The 19140-nt window shown below is 41.6% G+C and overlaps 1 protein-coding gene across 1 annotated transcript in view; it reads right to left on the reverse strand.

Annotated features, from left to right (window-relative positions):
* The window catches only part of hspg2 (heparan sulfate proteoglycan 2), a 105327-nt gene that overhangs the window by 33626 nt on the left and 52561 nt on the right, over window positions 1-19140 (reverse strand). The window contains exons 16-39 of the mRNA XM_080470539.1: window positions 18806-19002; window positions 18181-18328; window positions 17035-17162; window positions 16697-16783; window positions 16472-16530; window positions 16163-16224; window positions 15307-15447; window positions 14942-15115; window positions 14482-14661; window positions 14282-14400; window positions 14078-14189; window positions 11889-12002; window positions 11568-11695; window positions 11376-11462; window positions 6330-6397; window positions 6084-6148; window positions 5846-5986; window positions 4427-4618; window positions 4075-4113; window positions 2641-2928; window positions 2465-2515; window positions 1145-1228; window positions 259-351; window positions 81-173 (exon numbers count right to left, since the gene is read on the reverse strand). Coding sequence (XP_080326665.1) covers window positions 81-173; window positions 259-351; window positions 1145-1228; window positions 2465-2515; window positions 2641-2928; window positions 4075-4113; window positions 4427-4618; window positions 5846-5986; window positions 6084-6148; window positions 6330-6397; window positions 11376-11462; window positions 11568-11695; window positions 11889-12002; window positions 14078-14189; window positions 14282-14400; window positions 14482-14661; window positions 14942-15115; window positions 15307-15447; window positions 16163-16224; window positions 16472-16530; window positions 16697-16783; window positions 17035-17162; window positions 18181-18328; window positions 18806-19002 — 2850 coding nt within the window. The remainder of the gene's footprint in view (window positions 1-80; window positions 174-258; window positions 352-1144; window positions 1229-2464; window positions 2516-2640; window positions 2929-4074; window positions 4114-4426; window positions 4619-5845; window positions 5987-6083; window positions 6149-6329; window positions 6398-11375; window positions 11463-11567; window positions 11696-11888; window positions 12003-14077; window positions 14190-14281; window positions 14401-14481; window positions 14662-14941; window positions 15116-15306; window positions 15448-16162; window positions 16225-16471; window positions 16531-16696; window positions 16784-17034; window positions 17163-18180; window positions 18329-18805; window positions 19003-19140) is intronic.

The following is a 19140-nucleotide window of genomic DNA, read 5'->3' on the forward strand; positions in this document are numbered from 1 at the left end:
CCTGCAAAATCAGCTCAATGTTTGTTTCCACTGTCTGCTTTTGGAAGATGATCATTGCAGTGTTCTTATGAAGCACTCACCTCTCTGAAGACAATCTCAAACTGTTTAGTCTCTCGGTTGCCCGGCTGCCTCCTCTGCCAGGTCTGTCGAGCTACCAAGGTGATGTCGTTCCCCTAAACAAACACCACCAGCAGGTGAATACATTCCTGTAAATGCATCGAGCGCCGAAACGCATGAGGGAAATCAGAAGATACTCACAATAATCTGAATGTCGGCATCCTCAAGTAGTGTCGCCCTCGGACCGGCCACATAGGAGATGGTGTATTTAAGTTTACCTCCATATGAACCCACCTGAAGCACAGATTATTTGAACAAAGTTTAACAGCGCAATTACAGGAGTACTAAACAAGTATGACATACATGAAATGATCAATGCAATTTGACTGTGGAAGTGTGGATACTAATGCAAATTGAGCAAGGATACAAAATACACTATCTGCATGTCACTATTACAACTGATTTATATCCTTCAAACATTTTGCAGTGTTTAATATATATTTAAACGAGTACGACACAAAAGTTTGCACAGTTTGTTTCTGAGCCTTGATCCAAACTAAAACAAGCGAATTAGTTGCATTATGGGAAATATTGTGTGCAGTTTTATGGCAACTTGGCTCGTGTCAGTACATATTTAAAACTGCTACTCAGACACAGTTTATTCCACAGCCATGGATGTTGGAACACTTGTTTGTGATGTAAACAGTAATCACTAAATGTTTGTCTATATATTTGAAACCACTCAAGAACCAAAAGGAGGCCAAGCAGATAACATTTTAACAGAAATTATGGATATGGCTTCAAATGATACACAGTATGAAGAATTTATGAAGACAAATACATAAATATTTTACACAGTGATATTATAAAAGTCCAATCTTTTTTGACTTGACAAGAGAAATCTGTTACATGAAATCAAATCAAATGGAAGGACAAAGTTAAGGACATCGGATGGGTCGAGCGGTGAGAGAATGGAGACCGGGGGAGCTGAAGGAAGTCACTAAGGGTGCGTTGCATGCGTGACCTTCCACGGGGTGTTGACCAGTAGTCAGCCGAGGGCTTCACCCCACACAGTCGTCACAATTACCTTGTCCCCTGTGAACTGCGCTGGGAGCTGCCAGTAGAGCAGATCATCCTGCTGCGAGCTGAAACCCTTGTAGACCAGAACATACTGAGAGGGAACAGGAGGACATGACAGGCATAGAAAGAGTAAGACAAAGATAGTGAAAGATCGTAAGCAGACAGACAAGCAGGCAAGCAAAGAGTGAGGACGAGAGGTCACTCAGGAGAAATGTGTGACATGAAGAGAAAACGCTTGGAAGCACATGTCCTCTGGAGAAACCGCCACAAAAAGTCTCGTTCCTCTTGAAACTCGCGGTGAGTTTGTGCAGCAACGCAAGCAGTAACGTCTGCTGTCAATGATGCCAAAATGACATGTTAAGTTGTGCCCCAGCGAGAGGCTGGTTTCAAAACGGGGTAATAACAGGCCAATGTAAAACCTGTGTTACTCTGAAGTGGAGAATTACAGTGACATCAAGCAGAGCGGACTTTAGGCATGACAAAGGAAAATACCACCCACACAATCAAAATAATGCAACTTATTTTAGAAAAACAAATAAAATCTGATCATTTGAAGAAAAACTGTAATTCTGTGCCGTTAAGTCACTGAGAGCAAATCATAAAGATCACTAGCATCAGTGTGGTAATCATACTTATTGGAATAAAGGGGAAGATAAAAAACCAAACAAAAATAAATTAACAAAACTATTTAAAAAAAAAAGATCTACTGCCAGAGAACATAAACATATCAGTATCACAACATTAATAAAATGTTTGAATAAAATGTTTGTAATCATAGCCGCACAATAAACTGCAGGTCGGCATGTGATTGAAAAAATAAAATAAAAAATGCAGCACAGTTGCTTTTGGTTAAAACTGGTTGAAAGTGAAAGAGCAATTTTAATAGGAAGTACAAATATCACCACAAGTTATGTGGCATGTTGAGGTTGCGGTCCTCATTTTAAGTTTAGAATTAAGTTTACAAGTATCCTCGTGAAAAAGTCCACAGGTTTCTTGATAGAACACAAAACGTTTCATTAAATAGAATGACTGAATCACTGAACTATAATGCTGTAAAGTATGATAAAACTTTCTTCCCAACTAAACAAATGACAGTAGGAATGACTCAATTTGTCAAAAAACCCAACTGAAACTGTAAAGCAATCTTGGCAACAGACTGTATCGTGCGTTTTCTTCTATCTTATTTTGATCAGTTCACTGTGATCACAGCTTCCTCGACTAAAGATTAACAGCCCCAGACAAACGAAGGAAGACGTGGTTGTTGATTGACTTTCAGGCTTGATGATCAAATGCAGTGAAATGATGATGAAATAATGCCACTGTCTACCTGACTGCTGCCGCCAGAAGCGCTGGCAGTCTTGCTCAATGTGTTCTTGCTCTTTTGATCCACGGCAGAACCAGACAACAAAGAGGAAAAGACAGAAGTCACTAATACGAAGCAATAAACGCACAGTCTTACAGACACAGCATAACACCACGGGCAGACTGTGATCTCGGGTGTACCTGCAGGTGAGGAACGCGACCTGGGGAATAGGGCTGAGGCCGCGTTGGTCTAACTGAAGATGAGATACCGTACGGGGGGGAAGGGGGGCTCAGGTTTCGCAAGGACCATTTAGAAGAAGTGGAAGAAGAAGAAGAGGAGGAGGAGGAGGAGGAAGTGGGGACCCGGGATGAGGAGGAAGAAAAGGATGAGGATTTAGAGGAGGAAAAAAACGGAGGTGAACCGGGTCGTCCGTTGGAGAAGTTAGAGAGAAGAGCCCAGACCTCGTCGTCGAGCTGTTTGACGTCACCCTGCGGAGGTGGGAAGTGGGGTACCAGAGTTACAGAAGACATGCAACCACAGGGAAAGTCAAGGTGACTGAACTGGGATTCAGGATTTTTCCCAACAAATGTAAAGCACCCAGAGAAAGTGATCATGCTGTGTCCTTTGAGTCAAAGATGCCGCGATAAACCGTGCAAACATTGTGTTCTCATGCACTCAAGTCATTCAGAGAAAGCCAACTGCATCAACAGATTTAAAAATATCAATGTGCGACACATGCCAAGGCTCACAGTGGGGCCATACCAACAAAACACTACAATAACTATTTACACTCCAGAATCTATAAAGACTTTGTATTTGCATATGAATTACAAGAACGGCAAACACAAGATTTATCTGACAAAAGTTCCAGCTTAAATGACACTTCAAACCAAGGTGACTGACTCCAGCCACTACTCTGAAGCTACTTCCACACCCGTGGACAAACTTGTGTGTTTTCTTGTGATCACAGAAGCATTGTGGACCGTACGCTGTCCCTTTAAAGATTTGAGTATTTGTCTTACTAGAACAATCTAGAGTGCAGGTCAAGCCAAATACCTGACTAGCTCTTTTGGATTTGTGGGAGTCTTTACGTTCAGAGGCCATTTGGTTCCAGACGGAGGCGTCTCTCCTCAGCTGCTCCTCTGGCAAGTGCGAGTCTCTCTATTGATGTGGATAAAACAAGCTCTTTGATCACTTTCCTCGTCACTGAGCTAAGGGTATTTGCCAGTGTTATGGCAGTGTTATTCGAGCAAAGTTAAACTTTATGAAGCTCTTTAATGGACCATTAATGATCAATCCATTTACATGGCTTATGTGAGGTGGAGCAGAAAGCAATTTCAGCGTGGAATATGCACAGCGATGTAAATGGTCAGTGGTCAGGAGGCACCTTCAGGTGCAAACTGCATACCCTGCAGTAAGAAAATGCACCCTTCCAATCAGTCAAGCAGTATTAATGGGTAAAAAACACAATGTGTTATCCAGTTCATATTTACATGCGCTGCACAGTGATTATAACGTATGCAATCAGTATGTTATGAATATTATGTTATAGTTGCTTGAAACAACTTTAACAATGCCACTAAATATGAAAAACCAGTCTGTCACAACACAGCAGCTGGCTGACATTACTATACCTGCTCTGCTCGTTTCATACGAGACAAAGAAGAGTCTTTCTATAGAGAATGAAGGGAGAGACAAACATGAAATAGAGCTGCATGATGTAAGTGAACCTCGGGGCCATCACATCAATGCAATTTCTTTTTTTTCACCCAATAAATGACACACAGCTTTACAAGATGAAACCAATGGAGCAATGACGGCAAATAAATGGCACAAAGATTGGAAAAAAGAGTGAAAGTATGAAAAAAACAGCAGAATACAAGTGGTCTACAAGTTTTCTTTTTTTTTTATGTCATTCCACTGGTACACGGTGCTGAGGGGGACTTCCACTCATTTGCGTGTTTATTTTCTTCGTATATATCTCACCTTGTCATCTTGGTAAACCCCCGGGAGCTGCCAGTAGTGGGGCTCCTGTCCCAGGTAGTCAAAGTTGCTGTAAGAAAGCTGAGTGCCTTCAGTGGAAACCTCCACAGTGAAGCCGGTGGAGATGCGATTGGTGCGCTGACGGTTCACCAGAGCAAATCCCTGAAAGTTCCCTGGAGAAAACACTGAGGACACCTGCAGGACAGGAGAACATTTAGATTCATGAAAGAGCAATTTTAATAAAAGATTGATAATTAAACCATCTGTTAAATTATTATATTAATACAACAGTATTTACTTCTGTGAGGCTCGCTCTACACATTAATGACTTTAAGTCACAAGAAATTAAAATACATTTTCTGGGTTATAATTATCACATGGGGAGATAAACTAAATAATCTGACATCAAAGTACCGGTACATATTTTTCCCCTCAGAGGTGACTGTACAAGTCAAACAGTTCCTCAAGACCATTGTTCTGTCCTAGAGACTCCGCTGCTGACCATCACGGAAGCGGGTGAAAGGAGGATCCTGGCAAGGCCGGAATCCATCATGGACAACACCTCTCATCCCCGCCACGACACCGTGGGAGCTTTAACCAAGCTCTTTCAGTGGAAGACTGCAGCAGCCACCTTCCAGGAAGGAGCGCTACCACAGGTCAATCATACCCGCTGCTGTGAGTCTGTTCAACAGCAGGAACTGAATAATAAACCGCTTACCTGCCTGTGTTACAATGACAATAAAGATATTCTATTCTATTCGATTAAATGGCACTCTTGCACTGTGAATATTTTAAAAATATTAATACTACCGAGTAGATATATATAAGTATCTCTTATTTTATTTTATCGTAACACAGTTTGGCAGGAACTTTTTTGAAAGACGTTTGGTTACTTTTGAACAATTAAGCCTTTATTATTGTTGTGATACATCAGCTGAGCTGTCAGCACTGTCCCATTCACTCTAATGACTGATTTAGTCATTGAGTTATCTGATGAAAGGTGATGTAATATTTCCTGAAATAAATTCTTCTTTTGAATTAATGATTAACTCAAAATGCAGCAACAAACAGAACTTAAAATATCCTAAAGCAACAGCTAAATTTAGAATTTCTAGATATTTTAATGAGTGAAAAAATATAAATGAGGTATGGATTTAGTGGAATAATAACCATTTAGACAGCAGCTTTAGGTAACATTAAAGCCAACAGACAGCTCAGTGAGCAGGATACATAGAAACGCCTTTAGAGTTCTCTAACAGAGTAACAGATGCAGTAGTAATCATTTACTGATAGATACAATCGAAGTCGCAGTAAAGTGTTATTCCCTAAGCTGCTTGTTCGTGCCAACACTATGACTACATTTACGGTGCAAACATCCACAAAGACGTGAACGATGTCGTCCCGGAGCTTCAGTATATTTACCAGGTCTCTATAGTAAGTAGAACTGGAGCACTGCTGAGTGACGCCCATGCAAAAACAGGACAGGCAGCCATCTTTGTTTTTCGGGTCGAGATGGAAGGTTCCAGGTTTACAGCTGGAGCAAGATGGACCTTCAACGTTCATCTGTAACAAAGCGGGACGAGATACAAGCACGAAGGTGATGAAAACCCATGAAGGTGAAAATTAGCACCTGTAAACATAATCCTGTTTGTTTAATCACCTTGCAGTGGCACGCACCACCATTGCATCCATCACTTCCTCTTTGGTTACAATTATAGCAATTACCTGCAAGAAAACAGCAGAAACAACGGTTATTTGATCTGCCAGCTCTCTATTGAAAGACAGTGTTACATTGTGAAATCCACAACCCAGAATTTTAAATCTTTCGACCTTCTCTTGGGAGGAAGAAAAGGACGGAAGATGGAACAGTATTGTTCGTTTTCCGGGATTCGAGAGCAGAATTTACCGTTAATGTCATTGCCAACAGAGCATCCCTGTCCAAGTAAAGGATTGCCAGTGTATCCAGGGGCACATCTAAAAAAAGAAAAAAAGAATAAACATTGCATGAAACTAAATATTTCCAGTCATAAAGGATGCAACTCTTGCAAAAAAAAACAATGAAACAGGAAGCCGGGGGGAGTCTGTAAGAATTGATAAATTTGATGGATCGTGTTCGTCAGGGAGTTTTCTGAACCCGAGGCAGAATTCGACTACAAACAAAGGACTGAATGATTCAACAATCCAGTAAGTGTACATTTCTGCAATAAGCACTTGACTTTAATCCACATGAGCAAAGATCACAGACACCCCGCCTTTGAATTTTATACTAACAGGTTTTCCAGTGAACAAAGGAAGTAATGAAACCCTGCTCGCACAGGAGATGGATGGAGCACTGTCCCTGCTAAAACATTCAACATGGCTCAGATGTTGATTCCATCTCTCATGTAAGTTTGAATAGCTTAAACTGGGAAAACATTTTCACAGAAACAGATACATCAGAGTATAAAAGAGAAAAATACCAGAAACAAGCATACCACCAGAATCAAAACAGTTTAACTAGAAGGGTTTTTTTTGGGACGACAAGCTTGAAAAAGGCAGACAAGGTCTGATGAGTGACAGAAAAAGAAATGCTGAAACAGGGCGAAACAATATTTTGGAGCAGAGCAAAGAAGTGCACCCTTAACTCAAGCATAAAAGCCACTGCCACCAAACGGAGGAAGCTGATCCAACCACAAATATGTGCAGATTTGCCAGATAACAGCTGCTGTCAGTCTTACCTCACCTGTCCTCTGGCAGGTCCGCAGGTCAACAGCCAACACAGAGGACTTCCATGCTATGAACTCGCCTTGAGAAACTCTTTTTCAAACTATCTCCTCTGTTGTACAGAAGCTCATAAGGGGGTTTTATCAGTCCTTGCAGTTGGTTTATAGATTGAACACAAGTGGATAATTCATGGGTGAGCTACAAGATACATCAAAATATATGTTGGCATAGTGTGAAAACCGGCATTCATCCAGAATGAACGTTATTGTGGACATTTGTAACCAACATTCAATAATCCACATGCCTTTGTCTTTGCAAAATACCCACGTCTGACCTATTTGGATAAAACAATCATGCTCCCATGAAGCTATTACATATAACATAATAATCAATATAATAGCAGTCTAGGAGTGTGGTAAATACTTTGAGCATTTTTGATGCCCAATGATATTTCTAAAATTTCTACCGTTGCATACATAAAGCACCATCCTGATGTTTGTGTTAACAAGGTAACAACAGCTAATGACCATTGAGTTTTGAAAGGCTTTTTTCATAGAAACAAACCTTCAGAAAACTTAAATCCTAAAGTGATGAGCAGGTCAGGGTATTGTTAAGGCTATTATGATGTTATTGTGTCTACGTCACACCCACCAAATGCCATATACTCTAACAAAAAGATCAATATTTTTCCCTCGAAAGGCACAAAAGTCAACCTAAGAAGGAATCGCATAAAAATTCAGGAAGTCACTGAGGCCAGTCAGCAGCATCTTTTGCAATGAAAATATGACGAGCATTTCATGACAGTGATCAGGAAGCTATTTCAATATGGACCAAAGCAGTGAACCAACGCTGTCACTCAACCAAGGCACGACATTGGTTAATAATGATCAGTTAAAGCTCCATGTGCACCAAAAATAAGTAGTGTTGCTGAATAATGAAGGACCAGAGCAGAATGTTACACTGCTCGGTGTGTTCGCATTACATCGGTTATTTATCCTCAAAATATTTCAAAAAATGTTCATAAGAGAATAACAGAAGGCAGTCTGAATGTTAATGCAGGAAAATAATATATTTCCAGTTTGAACTTTTAGCCTTAAACTGAAACCACCATCAGCACCTTGAATATAATGCATCTTATTGTGGCCAGAATTTATTCAGCACAAAACACATTAAGCATACACAATACTTTTCAGGACACCATCGACAAACTGAAAATATTATAATGATGTGAATGACTCATGTGAGATTTTTTAAAAGGATCAAAACAAAGCATTTGGGGTCAAATCTGAGGTAGTCTGGCCGTAACAAAACAGACAAAAGTATACATTTAACAGGTGCTAATGCCAACCTATGTCTTCATAGCAGGATTATGTGCAATGTTTGTGACAATACAGTATTGTGTCAGACAATATACTTTCAAAGCCATTAGTATCAGAATCAGCATGGCAATGCACATTTGGGAGATACCGCTTCGAAAAAAAAAAAAAACCCCACTGTAAAATCAATGCCTTCATTAAATTCCATTAGTGTTATCATAGCAACAAACATAAATATCAGACGACCGAGATCAGACATGAAATAAAATAAAAAAACAATACAGTTATCCCTAGCTATCAGGGATGATTTTGATAGGAATGGCCAGCTTTCCCAAGACAACATGAAGAGATCCATCACTACTTTTCCTCTGCTTTGAAAACTGATGATCTCCATTTAGGATCCTAAGCAAATCCAAAACAGCAGACTGAGAGTTTGTTTTCTTTTTGCGCTGCGTTTTCTTATTTCGTTTCTTCACAGTAGTAGTCTTGGTTGGAGCGGGAGTTGATTTCCTTTTCACTGTTGTGCCAGACTTCTTCTTTGGTGTCGCCGCCTTGATTTTAGCTGGCGTTGTCCTTTTACTAGTTGTTTTGGCCTTCCTGGCCACAGTAATAACCTTTGTCGGCTTTGCGGTTGTGGGCGTGTTTCTGGCAGAGTTTTTTGTTTTGTGAGAGAGCAGCTTATACGAGTTGCGTTCAGATTTCTTCTCAACGTTGACAGATGAACCCTTTTGTGAATTGGATGGCTTCTTGGAGTTACTTTCTGGAGAGCCGGCGCCGTCCGGAGCTTTCTTCGGAACAGACGCTTCTGAACGGTCACGTCCATTATTTTTGGTCGATGCTGTGGAGTCTTTTTTACGGGCTTGGTCTGCTTGTTTTTGCAGGTGAGGAGTGCGTGCAGGCTTCGATTTGTGTGATGGTGGCTCCAGTTGAAATTTTGTGATGGTCGCCTCTTCTTTAATTTTCTTTGGTTTTGTTTGCCTTGGCTGTGAAGTGTGTTTCGCTGTCACAGCAGAGCCCCGACCCGCTGGCCTTCGCGTTTGAGGCTTCACTGCAGGCTGAGAAGAGGACTTTGAAGTAGCCCTGGGTTTACTCAGGGAGGTCTTCAGTTTTGTTGTTGATCTTGTTGGAACTTGAGTTTTGGATGGCCTAGTGACGGATTGGAGCTTTGTGGTGCTTTTCACGGCCTTAGTGGCGGCTGCTGCTTGGGATTTTCTCTGCGGGTAAGCTGTGGGTTTGTTTGAAGAGTGACTTGGGGTAGGTAAGCTTTTGGGCACCGTCGCTCTGCTGATAAATGGTGTTTGAGTAGGTATAACTCTAACGGGAGGTTGAGGTGTTGGGTATGATGGGATTTCAAGAACTGTGCTGAGAGAAGGCAGGACCCTCCGCTCGTGGGTTGAGCGCGAGATGTGCCTTGCACGTTTCATCTTGTTCATTTCCTGAGCCAGAGCCGTAAAGCCATCAATCAGTATCTCCAGCCGTCCCTCCAGTCTGCTCAGACGGACCTCCATATCGGTGTAGCTTTTCTCCAGCTCACCCACCTTCTTGCTCTTCTCTCCGGCTGACTGCAGAGCGATCAGCTCCTTCAGCTGAGAGCTGAGCACAGTCTGCTGGTTCTCCATGCTACGCAGGCTCTCCTTCATGTCCAGCGTGTTGCTTTCCAGCATGCTCAGACGTTGGTTGAAGGTGTTCATATGGATCCGGAGCAACTGCTGGAAGCTTGAGTGCCTGCTCTCTGGGCTGGGTGTGAAGCGTGGGGGGAGTCTGGTCACCGCTCGGTTGGGGGTGACCGAAACCACGTCTGTCCTGCGAGTCGTGTGACGGTGAGATGCAGTTGACAATAAACCCCTGGTTGGGATGATAGTTGTTGCAAATGTAGTAAGTGGGTATTCAATGCCACTACTTTCACGGTCACCATCGTCATCGTCACCATCATCGTCGTCATCGTCATCATCTCCACTGGAATCAGGTGACAAGTCTTTCTCCCAGCTGAAGTTGAATACTGCTTCAGCTCCGCATCCAACAGGCAGGAAGCCCTCATTGTGCTTGTCCAGGAAGAGGTCCCCACAACTGTCTGCAGATGGCATCTCTTCTCTTAACATCAAAACAGCAAAAACAGGACACAAGCAGAGATTTCACGTCATTGTAAAGTAAATGTTGGCTTTTTATCCCCAAGTCACCTCCACATCTTTGCCATCGGAGTGACAAAGATTCATCAGCCAGACAGGAGTCCTCATAAATGCCAGATCTACATTTATGACCCGGAAAATACCTTTGTTCTGTGCAAAAACAGAAAAACCTGTGAACCCGCACCTTTAATGTCGACTACCAGCAAAGTGCAAAGCTGAAGCAGGAAGCTACCTTTGAAAAGAGCTGTCGAGATCAAAGCAAAGAACAGGAGAAAGCAAAAGTAAGGTCCAAAGCTAAAGTACGAGGTTTTCTCGGGACACGTTATTTCTTTTTTCTTCTTTCTCTAACAAACAATAAAACCTGAGTGATGACATTCTCAATACCACCAAAGGCCCCTAATCCAACAACAAAAGCACACGGCACGGCAGAAACAACCTTACTTTTTGCAAATCAGCGCAACCACAACAACAGTTTTATCCATCAGCATAACTATATAAGTCAGGGCATTGTACAAAACTTCACTGGTGTATTAGCGATTGAGTGGCACTGAGTTGCATCTCCCATTCCTCCTCTAACACCACTCAGCCACAACTGCCATGAGGAAAAAAAACAAGAGGGATGCAAATCACACACATGCTTATATTCCTGTCTTGTGAATGAAACCAGTGGGTGCCACAGCCAGCCCCTCCCAACCTTGCTGTCGGCCAGCCAGGTGACCCCAAACACCTAGCAGTGTCCAGACGACTCTGAGAGAAAGACAAGAGAGGAAGAGGAACGGCAGAAAGAAGAGACGGAGAGCAACCTACCTTTCACAGCGTCGGCCAGTGTGTCCAGGGGGACAGTTGTCACAGGTTGGCTGACCGTCAGACTCCAGACGACAGGTTGAAGAGAATCTGTGCCAAAAAAAACAAAAACCCAGAGGGATCACATATTTCAACTGGTTTTACCTGATATAAAATATTAAGTCAGATTTAAAATGGTTTGACACATAAACTTACTGGTTACTGGAGCTGGTTCCAGGACAAGGGCAGGGCTGACAGGCCTGAGTGCCACCACTCAAAGGGTTTCCATAATAACCTGCCTGACAGCGCTCACATCTTGCCCCAGCAGTGTTATGGAGGCATTGCTTCAGGTCACAAAAGACACACAAAGACACACATATAAAGAGGCAGTGAGGCCCCCAGAACAGTTGGATATCCAGTTCTCGTGTTTCCACACGTTTGGATTTGCCAAGAAATCATCATCAAGCACATTCCTCTAATACGTTCAAATAGTTTCAACGCCGTCAAACGATTGATAAAGAGCAGCACTGAACCTACCAAACATCTGCCGGTCTCGGGGTCGCAGCCGCTGGCGCGGCCATTGCAGTCACACCTCTCGCACGTGCCCAGGTAAAGGCCGGAGCTGGTCCGCGTGTAGCCCTCCTCACATTCCTGTAATGGCAAAGAAAAACACCTCAGGTGAGAGGCAAGTGATGACAAAGAGGAATACGTCTTTGTTCCACTGCAGCGGGGAGACAGACTGTAATTATCATCAAAGACTGTAATGGAAAGACTTTATTTTTAACAAGCTTAGGCATATCTGAGGGCCTCACTTTCTGTCTTGTTTGAAACCAAAGAAGAAAGCGGTTTGAATTAAATGGAAATAGTTTAGCAGAAGTAAAGTTTTCAACCAGATTTGATTTTCTCTCAGTTAGTCATGGGAAAAGCCGGTTCATAAAGCCAAAAAACATTTAGGCCAAATTTTGCAAAAAATTTAATTTCTTCATTTGGGGAAAAAAAACAACATATTCTAGTTTTCTCTCTACAGCAGATCGGAGTTTCAGCATTTATCATTCTTGAGAAAAAATTTGATTGCAGACTCCTTCCGTGTGGAGTACACATACCGCCTCTGTGCATACATGACTTGTCTCATTTTGGCTCCCATCCGAGATCCAAAGACGTATGAGGTTAATCGATGAGGCGAAATTGCCGAGAGGTGTGACAGACTGGCAACAGGTCTTTAGAGTAGTCTGCCTTTTTCTCTGGTTAAGAATGGCTCAACTCCATGCAATACATGACGCCACAGTGGATGAAGCAGGTATCTAAGATGAATGGATCATTGAGGGCTTTTGTTTAGGCGCATGTTTTATAAGAATCCAAGCAGTGAGAGCGCACACAAATCGAAATATCTTGTAAATTTACAGAGAGAAAAAATAAAAACTCAGACAATTTGTCTGAATAAACATGATAAGTGAGATAATATGTGAAAAGACAGCAATGTGGGATAAACAAGAACAACAGGACTTTTTTTTAATGAGATGTTTTTAGCTCTCTGTCTCTATCCTCTCTTACTATCCCGCATCAGATCACTGGTGCAAAGTGTAAAGCCTTCATCTCGCACTCTAAGATCTGTAGAATTTGTTTTTCTTTGCACTGTCGACAATGCTTTCTTTAAGTGGAATTGTTGGCTTTGTCTGTATTTTGTGCCATGTGATTGTAATTGGTGCTAAAAAACACATCAAAAAAGAACATTTCTCATACTAAAGCCTCAGCAAATAAAACGGGCGGGAGACGAGCTCATGAAAACTATAAAAACAGCAGGCATCTCTGCTAAAGGCTGCAACTTTCCTTTTAATGTGTTAAATAAAGACACAACCATACACAATACAAACCATTAGGAAGTTGTTGATCACATTGCTTGTGATTTAATTGATCTAGACACATAATCTCCTTTTCGGATTTTGCTCATTGTGGGAGAAAGGCACAAATGTTACATTTTCAAGAAGGAAAATGCACTGAATGGATAATGTAAATTTGTTTGCTCATCTATCAGATACAATCCTCAGCTTCTAAATGTGCTCTTCAGGCCCTCAATGTTATACTTAACTTCACAACAAAAAGTACTCCAGGTTTTTTGTGGATTAAAAAAAACAAATTAAAACATTTCAGATAATCACATCGGGCTATCAAAAAAATTCCCCTCACTGGTTAGATTTCCATGGATTGTGCCATTGTATTTAAGATAGTGGAGGAATATGACTATTGAAATAATTACCAGTAGCGCTACTAAATCATTAAATTATTTTATTTGATGGATGCTTCTATATTCAATAATTTCTTTATGATATGGTAATTTGAAGAAAATATTGGTATTCAGCAAAAAAATCAAATAATAATAACCCTAATTTCCAAAATAAGTATTATTTTCATGATATTACTACTCATATTATGATCATATTTCCTGTTAGTGCACCGGACTAATACATTTATATTATTATTTTTTATTTTTTTTTATTTCACTTGAACATGTGCACTGTACAGATGGATGGATGGATGGATGGATGGATGGATGGATGGATGGATGGATGGATGGATGGATGGATGGATGGTTTCTACTAATGAACTTTAAATGTCGATATCCTTTAACATCACCTTAGGGTCAAAGCGTGAAACTTACACATATTACAGTGAGTGCCTGATGAAGAGTTCAGGAATCCACACTAACTTCCATAAATCTACATGTTTACCTGGCAAGATGGTCCTCTGTATCCTTGAGGGCAGGCACACTCCTCCACCTCTAGAGCGCGCTCATTTCCAGTTGAGCGAGGAACCGCGACATCCATCTTGATGTCTGAGATACTGTTTTACACACATGAAAACAATAAATGTGTTTACAATCTTTGACTAATCTGCAGTTGTCTTGAATGTAAATGAGGAATTTGCCACCCTACCTGCTCTCGGCTATGCTGTCTACGTATGTGGCCCTTATCATAAAGACACTGACGTCAGCCAGGGCCATCAGCAGGTGCTCACGAGTGCATGGCTGCCCATCAGCACGACGCCATGCAGACTAACGGGGCAGAGGAGCAAAGATTCAGTCCGTGAACCTCATCAGAGGAGTCTCGTTTAACTAAAGGAATGGAACACACACCTCTCTGAAGGTCACGGTGACGGTCTGCGGGGCACGTGGGAGGGGCTTAGTCTGAGAGTAGTGCTCCAGGAAGATGCCATTTCCTTGGAGAACCACATCTGGCTGACCGTCAATCACCAGCGAGCGCTGATATGGTTCGAAGCGCACGGTGTAACGCAGCTCCCCACCATAGGCCGTCACCTGGTAGCAACAGAGGAGAAGCTCATCTCAAGAAAAAGAGAGTAGTGGAAAGGTATTTCACCCCTATGATACTGTCGGGGAGTCACAAGACATTCACGTTGGGCTTGTCTGGTAATTCAAGCCAGAGGTTCAAAGGAGGCTCAGTTGGGGGATAAGTAGAGCCTTTTCACTTGACAACAAGCTGAGGCATGAGTGAGAGGGGCAGAGAGGGCAGAGAAATCTAGCTCAAGTCGTACTCGACAGCTTTATTTTCCTTCTCTGTGTTGTTTTTTTCTCTCACCTTATCACCCCTGAAGTTCTCGGGCAGGACCCAGTAGTAGATGTCTTTGGGGACGCTGGAGAAGGAGCGGTAAACAACTTCAGACGAGCCCCTCTGAGAGATGCCTTCAGAGATCGTTCTGGTGTTGGCGCTGTTAGCGAGCGAGAAGAGCTGCCCGTTCGCTCCTCCTCGCACCTGACAGACACAAAAGCAACACGAGATGTGAACTCTGATATACATGTGCCTGAACTTCATACACTGCATCTCTCCAATCTCGCACCTGAATGGATTTGCTGATACAGCAGGACTGAACAAACACTGAGTCAAAACCTCGATACCAAAAATATTCACTCCTCCCTCTCCTATTCAGAGCTTTGCCGCCTCACCTGTTCTCTGTTCCAAGAGGAGCTGGCGCACTGCTTGGTGACGCCCATGCAGAAGCAGCGCAGACAGCCTTCGGGGTTGGTCTCTGATAGATGGAAGAATCCTTGCTTACACTCGTCACACAGGGAGCCCGCCACGTTGTTCTGCAAAATACACCCAGTAGAGAGAAACAGACACAAGCACACATGTAATCCATCCATACCTGCTCAGTAGATCGTTCCACTCATAAACTAATCATGGCCGAAAAATATTAAGGGAAGACATACATAGAAAGACATATATCACTTTTACTTTGGTTTTTCTCGACTATGATTCATTTTTTATAAATTAGTTTCCATAACACACATATTGACTCAAGTATTGCCTATTGCCATACTCTTCATAGATTGCTTTTTTTTTTTTAACTGTTATGGAAGTGCCTTGGTCTTTTCTTTACACATTTGGGGTCCAAAAAACCCTAGACAGGTTTACATCTATTTGAGAATTAAAATGAGGTTTTCAGACTGAGGTTACAAAGAGGTTAAGGTTGGGATTGTAGTCAGGGTAAAGTTAGGCATTTAGTGATTATCAGGATCAGGGACTAAATGCATTATATCAATAGAAACGCCTTACAATGATGGCATCTTGAGTTTGTTTCTGTGTGTATCTATATATACATATGCAAGTAAATACTTCTACACCAACTTTATGTGTCTGTGTATGTGTGCAAATACTTTCCCTTTAGCTATTTCTATTAATCAACTGTGGCGCAGTTAAAGGTACATTTTACAGTCTTAAACATGCCACACAGATAGAGACTGACATAACTGTGACCTCCATATTTACAGTAATCACCAGTTCACCGCACTGTATCCATACCTTACAGCTGCAAGGCCTTGTACTGGAGCTGATACTTCCTCTGTTATCACATTTGGAGCTGCCTGTGGGGAGATAGCAGTGGAAGCAAGATGAGATGTGGACACGAAAGCAGTTCCAGCGACTCTGCATACCTGCGGCATGACAACACATCTAAAAGGCTACTGTTAAAAACTGACATCACGGTAATCATTACACATGGTTCAGTCCTCCTGATCTGATCATACAGTTGGAGGACTACTGAGTGCAACAGGTAGAAGAAAGCGTTGTTTCATGCCTTGTTCTAGGTGCATTTGACGGATATATACTCACTGCTAGGACTGCATTTTCCATTCGGTAGAAGTGGGTTGCCTTGATAACCAGGAGCACACCTGAAATAAAAAAAAGGTAAAGTGTTTTTACATAATTACACTTGGTTCCATTGTTTGCACCCTGCAAACATTGCTTTACTATAATATTGGCAATGAACTACAAAGTCTATACTGGGGTAGAGTGGGAAGGTTATTATACTAAGAGATAAAAGATATGCTTCCGCACTTTTCACAGCGTCTTCCTGTGTATCCGGGCTGGCAGGCATCACATGTCGGCTGTTGGTCAATGTTCAGGAAGCAGGTGTCCGAGAACCTACATAGTCCCACAAAAAAAATCAAACACCATTTATCAAAATTAAGAAGCAGTAAGTGGATAAGTGGGTCATTGACCGCTGAGCTCACTCAGATATTTTAGGCGCAGCTTGAAAATAAAACACTGAACTGCACAAGTGCTTGGTGTATTTACAGTGAAGCCTTATTTTTGTGATGCAGGTGCATATATGCGCTTCTGTTTCTGCTAAGTTTGTATGTGTATGTGGATTCTGGGTGGGTGTGTGGCCTTACCGACGTGAGGTTTCAGTGTATGGGCAGGGGCAAGGCTTGCAGTCATCAGGACGACCTCGGCTCGGGTCACCAAAGTAGCCGGGGCGACACTTGTCACACTGAGGGCCCTCTGTGTTGTGCTGGCAGCTCTGCGGTAACGGAGAACACACTGGTCATTCTCCGGAAAAATGACAGCTCTCAAAATTAACTTGAAATTTGTAGTTTGACATTTTGGGGATGTGCTTGTCCTCACGCTCATGCTGCGGATTCAGGGAAATCCCATTTTTATTTCTGTACTTTAAATGTAAAGCTAGATCTTGTTGTTCAGTAGCTTTGCTCGGCATAAATATCCTGCATGGGGAAACATGTTAACCTCTAAAAATATCCACTTTCCAGCATACGAAGAGAATAGAATAGAATAGAACATAATGTAATAGGAACACGGAAAATAGCACATGTAAGGAAGAATGAGGATGAGAATGAGAATGAGAAAGCATTTAAAAGCATATCATAGTACATGCTGTGATACAATTGCAAAAAATAGCACATGGAAGCCAAGAATACAATATGAATGCACAGAATGGCATTTGATACACCACACTGTAGTAGAACTGCATGTAAAATGCATTTGATCATAGAATAGAATAGAATAGAATAGAATAGAATATGGTTATTTCAAATGTATGTAATACATTGAAAAGGATTCTGAAACCACACATATTCCCCACAAATGTAAAAACATATTGAGCTTTCCTCATAAAGTGGTTTCAATCAAATGAAATGTTGTAAAATATGTTTAAAAGAATAAGGGTACGCTATTATGTTTTTCACATCTGTAATTTTAGTAAGGCTGTAGAGATCAATAGGAAATAAAAACTATCGCTCATCTCTGGTGATTTACATACATTTAACTTTAAATAGTTGGCAAGTCTTTCTCTATAAGACATAACAGTTGTAACTGTTAATGTCATGGCTTGGCACAATTTCTTAATTACTTTAATTCTTCTTTATTTCACAACCGTTTTGTGTGTTTTAATATATCAAATTATGGATTTACCTTCTATTTATTTCACAGCTTCTTCTCAAAAAATCTAGAAAAGGAGTAAATCATACCAAGAGAAGGCATGCCCCTGACACAGGTAAGGTAAATAAAGAGTGAGTTAATACCAGACAGTGCCCGCTGATTGGGTCACAGGCAGTGGCATGTCCATTACAGTTGCAACCAGCACAGGTACCAAGATAGGAGCCACCGGGGACACGCTCGAAACCGGAGGAGCACAGCTCACAAGACAGGCCCGTATATCCAGGAGGACATCTGGGAACAATAAATACAAGACGGCGCTGAGCAGAGTTTCAATCCAGCTGTTTCAGTAACAAAGTTTGAAGAGAAAATTACAAAATCACAAGCTGTAAATGACCAGAATGATGTAAATAAGAAACAGCTGACTGAGAAAGAGCAACATTTTTGGTCTTTTTTCTTTTTTGTGTGTGAAGTTTTTAAGAGAAACAAGTAGACTGATGTGAATTAGATATTCTTGTCATCAATAAAAATCCAGAGCCATTAAAATAATCACACTTTGGTAATCATTACAACTTTTTTTGTGTGTGCAAACGTATCCAAGATATTATTGAACTCACTAAATCTTTATTTTCACTTTCTTTTTTTTTTTTTAAACATTGTTGTTCAGTTTTTACAGTAATTAAACGATCTATGCATCAACTCGTCAACCGATCCTTTCTTAAGTCTTTCAAGTGTTTGTTTGACAAGGTTCTTCAGTTTTTATGATTTTACCTGCACTCCTCGACATCCTTTGCGTGACCCCGAGTGCTGAACTCCACAGTGGTGATGTCCATGACAATGTCACTCAGTGCCACACTGACCATGTGGTTATCGTATATGGTGCGGATGTTGATGCTATCCAGGTTGCCCAGAGTCATCAACAGCTCCTCCCGGCTCACAGCTTGGCCATTAGAGTGCTGCCAGTTCGCCTATAAAAAACACCCCCCCAAGAGATTTACAGTCAATGTGGGAGTGAAAGTGCTTAATCTGATGAAACGTTTGATATTTTGAAATAACTTTCAACTATATTTCAGTATTTTTAAAATAAGTGAATGTCATCATCATAG

This window comes from Lipophrys pholis (assembly GCF_963383615.2).
Source record: "Lipophrys pholis genome assembly, chromosome: 8".
NCBI classification, from domain to species: Eukaryota; Metazoa; Chordata; class Actinopteri; order Blenniiformes; family Blenniidae; genus Lipophrys; species Lipophrys pholis.